The sequence below is a fragment of the Protomyctophum parallelum genome (genome assembly GCF_964188405.1).
Source record: "Protomyctophum parallelum genome assembly, chromosome: 2".
Lineage (NCBI taxonomy): Eukaryota > Metazoa > Chordata > Actinopteri > Myctophiformes > Myctophidae > Protomyctophum > Protomyctophum parallelum.
The window spans coordinates 26,578,328-26,592,449 of record NC_139699.1 but is presented as its reverse complement, the minus strand read 5'-3'; the positions used below and the strand labels follow the sequence as shown (position 1 = coordinate 26,592,449).

Sequence of the window (14,122 nt, the reverse complement as noted above, 5' to 3'; positions counted from 1 at the left end):
TGTGGCTCAGGGGTAGAGTGGCTGGATTCATACAACCATGATGGTGGAAACCATGCAAGGCACCAACGAGCCAGTTCAAACCCGGGCTCCCCCAGAGTTAGTGTCAAAGTGTCCTTGAGCAAGACACTGAACCCCTAATTGAAGTGTCCTTGAGCAAGACTCTGAAGCCCTAATTGAAGTGTCCTTGAGCAAGACACTGAACCCCTAATTGCTCCTGATGTGCTTGTTGGTGCCTTGCATGGTTTCCGCTGCCATGGTTGTATGAATGTGTGTGTGAATGGTTGAATGTAATGCACAATATATGAAAAGCGCCTTTGATAAAGGCGCTATATAAATGCACCAATTATCATTTTGCTGGTGGTCCATGATGTCTGACTGCACTAAAAGGGAAATTATTTTATTGGTGATATAATATTCACGATCGTTACTTGTAGAACAGCTGCCTTGAGTCTGATTTGATTTCACGCTGCTTTCTCTCACAGTTTCTTTATTCTTTTTTCTTTTTCTTTTTCTCCCTTTTTCTCCCCAATTGATTCTTCCCCTCACACATTTCTGTGTTGTCACTGCTGTTGTATCCTACCGACTCACCTATAGTGCCAGTGAGGAGACCCCACCAGGAGAACGTAGAGCCTTCGTCCTACTCCTCCCATCCAACCCTCCCCCAGCCCGTACTGTAGGATTACATGCAATGACTATTATCATCCTTCCCGCCCGGCTTCCCTCCTGTTTGTACAGAATTGCCAATGGGATCCATGCTATTCCACCGTGTCTGGGTGAGATCTTTGCTGCAGTAGCTCACTTACTGTACACGTCATTCAACTCACTACTAGGCCATGATTCAGGCTGGACCTCCAGTTGACCTTGTGGCTACAGGAGGGAGTCATCACTTTCACATTGCTCCAGTCTTTTCTATACAAAAGTTCCATTCATGATTTCTTGGTACACTGATAAAGTGAGATGCATCATCACCATTATGTATTAACTCAGGGGTTCTCAACCTGTGGGTCGCGACCTTAGAGTATATATATCTATAGAGAAGACACCCGAGTTCTCCTCCCATCCACTTGCATTGAGTTGCTCAAAAGCGCATGAGGCGGATTCACTCCTCCTTCCTGGTAGGAACAGAGTGCATTCTGGGATGGATTGGCCCCAAACACATGAACGCGCGACCGACACATGAACTAGCATCGTGTGTGTGTGCGTGTGCGTGCTACTCGTGGTGAACGCGCATCGCTATGTAGGCAGCAGGCTCGTCTTAATCTGACACTGCCAGCTGGGGGCGGTATTGGCCCTTGTGGGGTCTATTAAATAATAATGCTACCGATCTCTAATAAAATGCCAAAATACAATAAATGATGGGTTCTTTTTCATAGCACTTGTAGCACTATGAATGCAAATATAATAAATATTAAATATGTATCAGACAACCAACAAATGTATTACAAACTATATATTTATATAACAAAATAATATTTAAAGTGTGAAACAAACAAATGAGAAACAATAACTTTTTTCTTATTCCCCCCCCCCCCCCCCCTGGAACAAATATTATAGGTTAATTATATAACCTATTAACATGTTCTATAGCTAGAACATATTAAGTACTTTAGGTAGCCATCTAGTATGAGAAATGATGACTCATATACCCAAACTTACAAAAATACATGATCAATAAATAGACCAGTTCCATGATGAACGGACACCAGATCAACAGACCAGTCCCACTGAAGTGGTATGGTAAAGATTTCTTCTCTATGATAATGGTTTGTAATGACTACTGGCTGCCCTTTAATGTATGTCCTTGCTTGCTCACATGCTAAGTTGTATGGATAAGACAGCCTCCCTCCCTTTATATCTCCCTCCATCCCTTTCAAGGGGGGCCAGCTAAATGATAGTTAGGAAACAAATGGACCCTTGTGGGGTCTGTAACTCAGATAAATGGAACCCATTTTGTACAAATGGAACCCATTTGTACACTCTCAGATGGTTCTTTTTGTTGTGTCTTTCGCCCCCGCACCCCTCGATCCTCCCCCATGCTCACCTCCCTCCCACATATTTATAGAGCACTCATTCTTGAGATGAGGGACAAAAGTGGAAAAAACATGTCCCACACATAAGAGCCTTATTTATGTTAAAAATAAATTAATTCATAAAAATAAAAGCACTTGCAAAGTTAAATGTAATACAGTTGTGTATTATTATGCCATTAATTTCATTATAATTGTTTTCATATGCCATCTGAATTAGTTAAAAGCAGGCACTGTACCCAAAAAGGCCTGTATTTCGCCTGTCCCCAGCAAATGGTCACAATTTCAAACTGCCAAAAAAGTGTCTAATACTGTCACAATCACATAAATATACATACTAAATGAAAGTAGATACTAGCACTGGAGTTCAATACGTTGAACAATTTTGTAATTACAAAGATAAATGGTCACACACTATATATATATAGCTCAGTTAACCTTCTCCATGGATGAGGTTTGGTCTTGCTGCTGTGTTATGATTACTTCATCTTCTGGTTTAAGCTGGACACCTGTGACCTTCAAGCTAAAATTACAGGGAGACAATCTTACCACAACATGCAGACTACTCAATCGGTTAAGACATCAATTTATTGTTTTATTCTCATTCTGTTCTCATTGGATATCAGATGTCAAAACTATGCGTCTTCATGATCCTTTTTGTGCTTATTTGAATCTGCAGGAATCACATGGACTATAAAAAATAATGTGTTTTGTCTTTTAGGTATTTTAATTCAGGTAATAATAGAAATATTCTGAAATATATAACATAATCTAATCTGGTGAACATCTAGTACAAGTGCCTTAGTGCCATAGACTTGACTGACTTGTCTGCAATATGGCGCAATCTTCAAAAGTACAAGCTCAGAGCATGTGAGCTTTCCATTTTCTTTAGCTATTTAATGTAAAACAAAGTGGTTAATGAAATATATCATATAGCATATGGTGTCATGTTCCTGAACCAGGTTTTAAAAATTCACCTCTGAATGTTAAATGGGGATTGGAAAAAAAATCAGATTCCATGTGACTTGTATGTGACCTGTCTGCATTTAGACTTATTTAAACAAATCAGATTCCAATCTGGATGTGGCACAGATAGATCTGATTCAGGCTAGATTTGGCTGTCAGTGTAAATGGTGCCTAAGGGAAATGTGTTCTGCACTGACCCCCCCCCCCCCCCCCCCCAGTGTCCAAGTTCACTTATTCTGAGGACCCAAGGAAGATATTTAGTTAAAAAGGTTTAAAAGAAAACGTTAAATATTCTGATAGTAAGCATTGCCATAGCATCCCATCAGAAAGGAGTACCTTGGATGTACAGTATTCCAGTCCCACTGTTGTTTATCCAGTGTGATTAATAGATTATTTTAAAAGTCATTGCAATTTGATCTGTGACTTTTGCAGAACCCAATGTTTTAATTCAGAGGTTGGTTTAAAATGAAAGCATTTTGATTATCTCGGTAAGCACATCAATACGAATCTGGGTTATTATTGTGGTTATCTTAGCACGTGACATAGATAAATTCTTCATTGATCTCCACCTTTTCTTAAATGCACTTTGTCCAAACAGAATAAATGTCATTTACACACTTAACCATAATTTTATTTTAATTGAAAAATTGATCATTTTCAGTGTTATGGAATAATTTAACCATTGATTTTAGACTGTAAAGAGACGGCACTGCACAGAGCTCCACGACCACCAGTCAATCAATCAACTAACCTCTGCCCAGGGATGGAGGCTTGAAGACGACGGGGTAGATGGAGAGACATAAGCCTAGCAGAAAATGCCTTTCGCCTACTTGTAGGTTATCAAACCATGTATTTATATCGGTAAATAATCATGTTGATGCTAAATCAACATTAACATTTCATGTACAGCTGCTATTTAAAAAAAAGTTTTTTGAATTCGGACTCGGGAGTTCTACAGAAGCCTATGGTAAGTGAATGGGAAGTCCCTGGCAGTCAAAATGACACAAGCGATCTTTATAATCTTAATAGTTGTCACAAACCAACTATTTTACAAGAACAATATTGATGTAACTAGAGATTAGACAAATTAGCTATATTTTATATACACAGAATAATAAGTAATGAGCAAAAGTCCTGATGCGACATTTCCTGGTTTTAATGCGGTCGGTCCCTCAGCGCTCTCCGCTCTGGAGCAGAGCTCAGAGCTGCCTGAAACTTTCTGGAGTGGGCGGAGCCTAGTGCGCGTTCATGTGTTTGGGGCCAGACCTTACCAAACTGCAATACCTTCTTTCGGCCACTATGTCCATTTCGCCTCAAGATTTCCTCTGGGTGCCTTCTCTATAAATATATATACTCTATGGTCGCGACCCCTCGGGGGGTCCCCAAATTATTTAAAAAAAAAGCAACTGAATGAAATTTGAAATTAAAAGAGTTTACATATAGTACACATAGTACCTTCCCTAATGATTATATCTGGTTTCAGTATTTATTTATGGTGTATTGTCTCTTTTATTAAGGTTATTGTAGCAGTCAATTTATATTGGGGGTCGGGAGGGAGGCGGGGCGGGGGTCCCGAGACATTGCCAAAGCATTTCCGGTTGAGAACCCCTGTATTAACTGACTGTATGTCCCGGCTTGTCTGGGATTGCCTGAAAAACACTAAAAGTGCTAAAGTTATAACAATATATAATTTAGATCATTTCACTGACACTGCCTGTGTTTTTTGGGCCCAGTATTTTACCACCCACACTTAAGGTGTCATGATGACGTGCTCTTGGGGATATAAAGCTACTTCAGGTAAAATGGTCCACCAAAAGAAAGTTTTTTGGGGGGGATGTCCAGGAATGGTATTCTTTTTTTAGACAAACTCTCAAAAGTATATTAGCACTGCAATCATCTGTATTCTGTGCTGCGGTAAAAGCTATGAAAAAACCCAGTCTTATGCTGCGTTCACACAGGCAGATACAAAGATACAGTCTACCATTCATTTTCAATGGAAGTCAGCAAATGAAGATGCAAAGATCCATCTGACCTTTGTAGCTGCTGCAAAAGCTACAGAACTACAAAGCTAAATCTTTAAGCTAATATTTTGCATTAGCGGTCAGTGATCCGCTCTGCAGTTGTTTATTCTGACTATAAATTATATATATAATTATTATAAATTATTATTATAAATTATTATTATAATTATTATACTATACGTTTTAAATGTCTATTGTCTGATATTGTGCATGTTGACTCACTGGAAACACTCTGTGGGTCAACACCAGTGGGTCAATATATCGGCAAGACTCTGTCTTCTTGATTCACTAAGATGTACTGACTTTATATTGGAGGTAGTGGCTTGGATTGAACTGACTTTATTAGCCTACAAGATTCAAGATTCAATAATTTATTTGCCATGTCAACAAGTTGATAGGAATTTGCTTGGTTCATACTCAACATATACAGACAACCATAGATACACAAACAAGAAGGACAGTGCAATACAAAAACAGAAACCAGCAGCATAGGAAATTACATCCAGTTTTTTAAAGTGCTATATGCATATGAGTTCAGATGTCTAATGGCTACAGGGTAAGTGCTATCCCTGAAGCGACATGTAGAGCTCTACAAGGAGGAATAGAAAGAGTAACGCGACACTTTGAGGGAAGGAAGGGAGGAGAGAAGTGTGGAGAGAGAGAGAGAGAGATGTGCAAATGAGGGCGAGGGTCATAGTGGGATTGATGAGAGAGAGAGAGAGAGAGAGAGCGAGAGCGAGAGCATAGGTCTTCCAGAATGTCAGTGGTCTGTCGTGTGGATTCGCTCCAGCTCGCCATGTGTTTATGGGCTCATCTTACCGATTCGTTCCTTAAACACTAGGGATTCAAGGCTGCGTTTGAAAGCATGTCTTTTAAGTGTCTCGTTGATGCAGGGATTGAAGGCTGGGTGGTGGTGGATGCTTCTCACATCGTCTCAGATGTCAGACACAACTTACGGACGGTGTTAAAGGGGGTCATGTCACCCCCATTTCACCACCATACAGTACTGTATAGTGGTTCTAAAAATGGGGTCCTTGGGGTGTGGTTCCATGGGGTCCCCAGCAGCAGCAATTAATACAGAAATCACAATCATTTTGTGGCTATTTCTATTTTATTTTTAGTACACGGGTGTCCCTGGCACAAAATATTTTCAAATGTGGGTTCCGTGGCCAAATATTCATATGGGGGGATCCTTGACATGAAAACGTTTGAGAACCTATACAGAACTGTATGTCTTAAAGCTTTGTTTTCACTCGAACCTCAGTCTTTAGAAAGGAAACACGTCTCTCTGCTAAGTAAGGCAGCTTTAGTCCTTTTTGTAACCTCTGGATCATGGTTAGATAAATGAGTTGTGTAACACGATTGATATTTGTTGGCCCTGCTGTGGAGTGTGTGGGTTTGGCCAGGAACTCCTTTGACTCCATCCATGGTCCAAAGATGAGTGATTTATACTTGGGTCGTGCGCCGTTTGTCACACACCAAAAATAGCAGACCAGCAATCGCACATCACGTCGTGTGCTCGTCGTACTGTAGAGCGGCCGTTTTCCGGGAATATACACAGTGCATAATAACGTGCACAACAAAGTCTAACTCGGGCTTTCGCAGTTTTTTCCCCTCCCCTCGTCCATTCCTGCCATCCAATGGTTACTTAAAAAGTATCAGTACTGCAATGCAGAAACACAAGTAAAAGTCCGGTAATCAAAATGTACTTGAGTAAAAGTACAAAAGTCAATCAAAATATACTTTAAGTATACCAAAGGTAAAACTCCTCATTATGCAGAATATCCCATTTCACAAGTTATCATAATATGATAACTAAAATGTATAACACTTCTTTTGAAAGCAGATTGATGTGGCATGATGTACAGTAGGTTGTAGATTGGCTATTTTCAAATAGCCAAAGTTTAAAAACTGTAGGGCTGAAGTGGCTTATGTATTTTTGTAATAATAATCGGCCCAGGCAGTGGCGTAACTGTCTGGGCACCCGACTGGTAATCCAGTCGCAGTGTGCCGACTCCCGTCGGCACACTGCGTTCGACTCCCGAGCCCGACACGGCCTTTACTGCATGTCTTCCCCCATCTCTCTCCCGTTTCCTGTCAGCCTACTGTCTGTCCCTTAAAAAAAAACAATAAAAGGCGTAAGCCGCAAAAAAAATAATCTTAAAAAATAAATAAATCCAAATCTAGTAAATAGTAACAAAATAAAAGAAGAAGGCAGGTGAGCTTCCTCTGGATGCGTTTTTGTTTAGGCAGCGGGTGCTCAGCAATGAATACAACGTTGGGGTACCATTAAGGCTGAAACGTGTCAAGCGCTCTCAATAAATAAGAATGTGTATCTAAGCCAGTCTTGCATCTTTTATTTTGGAGTGCCACTTTTTCCACTTAGGTAGTATTTTCTGAACCTAACTAGCAACAAAAAGTTTTCAAATATTTGTAGTGGAGTATAATATTTGTAGCAGAGTAGAAGTAAAATTATTGAACATTGTAAATACTCAAGTGAAGTAAAAGTACCTCAACATTTTACTTAGCAAATGTACTTAGTTACTTTACACCACTGCCAAAATGTGTGCTGGTATAATACTATTCTCCTGTTCTCTTTTCCGTGACCTTGAATTAAGATGGAGTGTGTGAATAAATCCTCTGTGGCTTTTGATGAAATGCTCCTTAAGTGTCTGGCTGGCCAGGGGCCGCTGGGTCAGTGTGTGTGTGTGTGTGTGTGTGTGTGTGTGTGTGTGTGTGTGTGTGTGTGTGTGTGTGTGTGTGTGTGTGTGTGTGTGTGTGTGTGTGTGTGTGTGTGTGTGTGTGTGTGTGTGTGTGCGCGTGTGTATTCCCTCTGCCTGGTCTCAGATGTCAGAGTGGTGTGGGTTTTATGGGATCAGCTGCAGGAATGTTGGAGCGATGCCACCATCAAGATGTGAGCCGCCCGCAGTGTAAAGTCTATTCTAATCTGGGTGGAGGTTTCATGTTGGCATCAGGGACAGACAGTGTATCGAGGATGGAGTGTATAAGGCCACCCCCTTCAAAAGAAAATACCGTCTCTGTCTGTGGGAAACCCTCATATGTTCAAACTTTTCAGGGATCAAAAAGAGCAAAAGTAGCAGATCCACAAGCAGGAAAGTAGAAACGTGTCGCTGGTGGATCTGCTACTTTTGATGCTTCTGTGTGATGCTGTGGTATAATCAACTAGGGCGATAATTTACTATCTCCAAAACTAAATGGAGATAAGAGGTTTCTGCCCGACAGCAATGATAAAAAGCTCTTGCCTCTCCAGTTGATTTTTGTGTTCATAAACAAGGAATATTTTCCTGGCTACTATACTACTATTACCACCGCTACTTCATAGGGATTGAAGCTTTTATTCTGTGGCTTTGAACTTGTCTTTGTTTCGGTCACTTATAGACTGGCTGCCATGTAAGTGATATCTGACAGGTTCAAATCCCTGTCTAATGACTGTGTCCATCAACAGCGTGTGTGTCAAAGTATAGCTCTGAGAAAAATATCGAGCCTCTCACTGTATCTGCTCATACAGCGAGAGCTGTGTGTGTGTGTGTGTGTGTGCGCGCGACAGCGTGCATGTGCACATGTGTGGGTGTGTACATGTGTCTCAGTGGAGACACAACGTATCCCTTCAGGTGTAAGGTCAAATCTTACCATGCTTTTATTTCTTCTTCTGACTCCTACACTGTCTCCCTCTCAGCTGTCCTACTGTCTGTCTCTCCTACACTGTCTCCATCTCAACTTTCCTACTGTCTGTCTCTCCTACACTGTCTCCATCTCAACTTTCCTACTGTCTGTCTCTCCTACACTGTCTCCATCTCAACGTTCCTACTGTCTGTCTCTCCTACACTGTCTCCATCTCAACCTTCCTACTTTCTGTCTCTCCTACACTGTCTCCCTCTCAGCTGTCCTACTGTCTGTCTCCTACACTGTCTCTCTCTCAGCTGTGCTACTGTCTGTCTCTCCTACACTGTCTGTCTCTCAGCTGTCCTACTGTCTGTCTGTCTCTCCTACACTGTCTCCCTCTCAGCTGTCCTACTGTCTGTCTGTCTCTCCTACACTGTCTCCATCTCAACTTTCCTACTGTCTGTCTCCTACAATGTCTCCATCTCAGCTCTCCTAGTCTGTCTCTCCTACACTGTCTCCCTCTCCTACACTGTCTCCCTCTCAGCTCTCCTACTGTCTGTCTCAATAAAGAAACAAATGCAAAGAGGAGTTGTTGTGGGGGATCGGAAACGTTCCACAGCTTAGTTCTGAGCCGTTCTATGCTGGAGCTGAACGGCAGAACTCCACATGTTGTTTTGTGCGCTCCAGTGTTGGGTTGCAGTGTGTAGAACTGTTTTCTCTCCTCATTACGGAGGCCATTCGTCTTCTTCTGACTCTGTGTGTGTAGTCTGAGCAGAGCCGAGGCGATTGTACCTTGGAAGGGCCAAACGCTGTTATTGCTGAAACTCGACGCCTCGACAGGCCCAATCACTGTCTTATTATGATGACACAAGCAATCGCTCCGTCGGTTTAAACGGAATAACAGTCTGGACCGTTTGACCCCTTCTCGCAGAATATTTTTGGAGAACAAGTCTTGTTTTTCTGGCACCTATACTCTGTCTCCATCTCACGAAAAGCTTTGAGACAGAGACAGACGGCAGGAAGGCTGGGGAGAGGAGACGCTGTAGTGTAGCCACAGGCCAGTAGACACTGCTGGGATCTGATCCTACATCACATACAAACACTGGGGTACTATGAGACAAGTCCACGTGTGCCTTTGGGGTTTTGATATTTTATGTATTGTTATTGCAATATACATACAGTATAAAGGTCCATGCGACTGGATCTATTCTACATACTGAATGGAGCAACTTAAAAACTGTCAGGGGTGTTCACATTATCACATAAGCCTGAGTAGACAAGAAAATGACCCAACATTATTTTCAAGTGAAATATCCGTTTAAGTACTTTAATAAATGTACCACCCTTGACTCTGATAGTGTACAAATGGAACGTAAAGGTCCATTTGATTCCATTTGTACACTTTCAGAGTTACAGCGCTGTAACTCCTCAAGGACCCCCTGCCTGTGGGACCACGGTTTGAGAGACCACGGGACCGTTGTTAGTGTATGAATGCATGTAAGTCACTACTTTACTAGACAAATGCTTTGTCCCGTCTCGCCAACAACAATATGACCCTGAGTGTTGCTACTAAACTCCACACAAAGCCCTCATATGTTTACAGTGAAGTTGTCTCAAAGCTCAGCAGAGCATATCCATTTACACGGCTATAGTCAAATGCAGTGTGTTTTGCAAATGGACCCGAGACCCACATGTAAAGATGACAAAGACAAACTGTCACTGTGCATATATATGTGTGCAGCTTTTCGCCAGCTGGGACTGTCTGTATGTCATTTGCTCAGGATGAGGGAGGGAGGGGGATACAAATGAGAGAGTTCCTGAAGCAGGCAAATGTTCCCACAGGATAATGGCACTTAATACACAGACCAGGTGTCTGTGGTTTTTGCAGTCACAACTCATATGCACGCACGCACGCACGCATGCACGCACACAGGGCAACAGCAGAATGCAATTCTTAATTATGCTACATGACGCTGTTGCTGTATAGTATACTGTTTATTACATAGTTATTGTAAGGAAATAAATACATATATGAATGAATTAATAAATAATACACTATACAATGGTGTCACCCAAACCTTTTAGCTCGAGACCCAAAACAGAAATGTTGATGTCTCCAGTGAGGGAACTAGGGAAACATTGATATAACTGTAGTTTTTATTGAAGTAAGTTCACACTTCACAGTGTTCGTAGTTAGTGTTTACAGTAATTATTACATAGTTATTAATATGTAAGTGCAACAGCACATACTGTATACGTTGTGTGCGTGCGTGCGTGTGTGCGTGCGTGCGTGTTTAGGGGAAGGAAGGTCCAGCAGCTGTAAAGTTATTGTCAGCAGTTTGAACATTACATTAACAGCTTACATAAACACTGAGACACTGACTCACCTCCAACCATCCATTTATAATGGTCATGATGAAGCTCTGCTGCCATGAGGAGAGGAGAGGAGAGGAGAGGAGAGGAGAGGAGAGGAGAGGAGAGGAGAGGAGAGGAGAGGAGAGGAGAGGAGAGGAGAGGAGAGGAGAGGAGAGGAGAGGAGAGGAGAGGAGAGGAGAAGGGGGGGCAGGAGAGAGGCTGATAGAGCAATAAACCTAAATCAATAATTGAGGGAGCATTGAGTTGTAAACACCGTGGCTTTAGGTTTCACATCAGCAACAATTACAGTTGTTTGCATGACTTTAGAACGTGCTAGACGGCAAGACGCTAACGTTCTGAAAAGTGGAACAGGAGATAAACCTTGATTTCCCCGCCTAGGCAGATGAAAAACGTAATTAGAAAGACAATCTCAGCGCTATGGATGGAATGTGGGCTTTATCCATTCAGTGTTGTCTCAATATGGATGATGTAATTGTTATTAGCACAGTAGAAATGCTTCACAGACAATGTCATGCACAATGACAATTTTATTTTCTCCACAAAATATGTCGTGAAACGTTTCCACTCTGTGAGGTGATGTCACTCAGCCACCCACAGTTACTATAGTGGATGTGTGATATTTATGTATGGAGTGACACATATGTGACTGTGAGACAGAAAGGGTGTGTGTGTGTGTGTGTGTGTGTGTGTGTGTGTGTGTGTGTGTGTGTGTGTGTGTGTGTGTGTGTGTGTGTGTGTGTGTGTGTGTGTGTGTGTGTGTGTGTGTGTGTGTGTGTGTGTGTGTGTGTGTGTGTGTGTGTGTATGCGTATGCTGTATTTACATAAATTATTGTGATACTTGTTTAGCAAATGATGCTAGTATAGGCACATTTCACAAATCGCACATTAGAACTTGTTAAATGGTAAATGGTGCATTTATATAGTGCCTTTATCCAAGGCGCTTTACATATAGATTGTGCATTACACCGCCACCGCCGCCCCTATCATCATCTATGAATGACTTTGTTTTAGCATCACACCTCTTCTCCCGTGGGTTGTTTTGGCAGGACATGCGTCGGGAGGCTTGTTAAAAGTAAACGGTATCAATATGCTCCTAATTGCCTTCCCCTCTAATTAGCATCACCCGCTCTGCTTCCAGGCGCTGAACAAGAAGGAGCACCGCGGCTGTGAGAGTCCCGACAGCGAGAGCACGTACGCCCTCACCCCCCACACCGAGGAGAAGTACAAGAAGATCAACGAGGAGTTTGACAACATGATGAGGAACCATAAGCTCGTAAGCAGCACTGTTGTTGGTTATCTGAAAATGTGTTGTGCCCAGAAGAGAAGATCACAATTCTAACAGTTTCCCTGCTAAGGACGACATTGGGCGAGTTATAAATATGCTCGTAGATCGCCTAGAACGAAAAAAGATTACCGGCTCATCGTCGCCAAGCAAAACACTTCGCTTCCGCGTTGGCGATGTCATTGGTTATTTTCCATCATCCAGTCCAGGGCTAGCAGCGATCCAAACAAAATGTATTGGAATTGAGCTCAGATTGAGGTGATCATATAAAAACAAAAGAAGAAGGAAATAATGGATTTGCACACAGAGGGGTTAATAATGGGAATAGTTGAGAAACTTTACTAACCTGGATTTGAACCCCAGGTCTCAGGTGGAAGTGCTGAAAGTGCTATACTTTTTTGACCACTGAGCTGAGAGAGTCTACCTGGGAAAATAAGTGCTATTTGAGTGGTTCCATGCATAGTGTATGAATGATTGATACTGTAGATGGCACAGATGGATATTGGACATTTTTTGGTAAACGTTTACCTTTAGACTTTACCCCCCAAAATTTAACTATTTCAGATGACTAAAAACTAAAAATTTAATTCTATTCAAAGGACTTTTGACTAAAATGAAATCAAAATTGTGTTCTCAGAATAACCCATAGAAGTTATACCCTTCAATCCATGAAAGCATCTTTGTAATTTTTAGATTTTTAGATTTTATTGTATTATTATTATATTTTTATTATATTTTTATTATGTTTTTCAGAAAATGTAGGTTAGGATTCACTCCGGTCTAAATGGGTTAACAACACAGTCTGTCTTCCCTCCCCACCCCCCCACCCCCCATGCAGCCTGCAGGCCTGTCCCAGCAGCAGCAGCAGCAGAGCTACATGCATAACCCACCTCTACCCAACTCCTCCAGTCTGGCCTACAGCCACCATCCGGGGGCAGGTGGAGGCGACAGAGGCAGCGCTACAGGGTCCTCCCAGTCCCAGGGCCTGGCCGGGGGCCCGGGACCCCTCGGCGACGGTGGTGGGCTCCTGTCCAGTCCGCACGGAGCAGGACACCTGCACAGGAACATGGCGTCGCCCAGTCACCGACCGCCCAGCGCTGGGAACACCGGTACGTCCGTCTGGCAAACTAGTTTGATCATGCTATATGGGCTGGGAGGGACTTTCGCCCTATAGTTTGCGTAGTTCACTTGAGCCGATTCAGACCTGTCCGAGTTGCGACCCGATAGGCAGAGAGTAGTAAATCCTCACCCTCGATTCACGCTGGGGATGCCTTTCTGTGTGGAGTTTGCATGTTCTCCCCATGTCCCCTATAGGGTAGGTGGTTCCTTCACAAAAAACATGCAGTAATCTTGGTCTCTATACTGCCTCCCCCTGGCCAGCCTGGGGGATGAAAGGAGGGGAAAGGAACTCGTTGGAATAATGTGTTCCTTCCACCCGCTACGTCTATACCGGGGATACTCCCCCTGTCAGGTGAAAAGAAACAGCTTGGACTCCTCATGCATAGAAGAAAGCATGAGGTCAGTCCGTTGCTTTCCCCAGGTTGGCATAGGGAGTGTAGAGCCCAGGATTACATTTGATAATTGACACTGGGTGAAAACATGGGTTGCAAAATTGTGGGTTAAAAATGTAAAAAAATTATATAAAATATACAAAATAAATAAAAAGGATTTTCTGTAACCCCAAAGAACAGTTGTACAGTGTGCCCATGCATGTTGGTGTGTGTATAAATACAACATCATCATCATCATAAACCTAAATAATCAAGCATAGAAATGTTATTAGTAGCCTATGACTATCACATCAATGACATCATTCATAACGGGCA

General features: G+C 42.3%; 1 protein-coding gene across 2 annotated transcripts in view; it reads left to right on the top strand.

The window, feature by feature from the left end:
• Positions 1-14,122, top strand: part of LOC310854958 (myocyte-specific enhancer factor 2A-like) — a 75,880-nt gene that overhangs the window by 48,476 nt on the left and 13,282 nt on the right. For both annotated transcript variants that reach the window (XM_083759736.1, XM_083759735.1), the window contains exons 4-5: positions 12,153-12,287; positions 13,135-13,405. In XM_083759736.1, the coding sequence (XP_083615862.1) occupies positions 12,153-12,287; positions 13,135-13,405 (406 nt within the window). The remainder of the gene's footprint in view (positions 1-12,152; positions 12,288-13,134; positions 13,406-14,122) is intronic.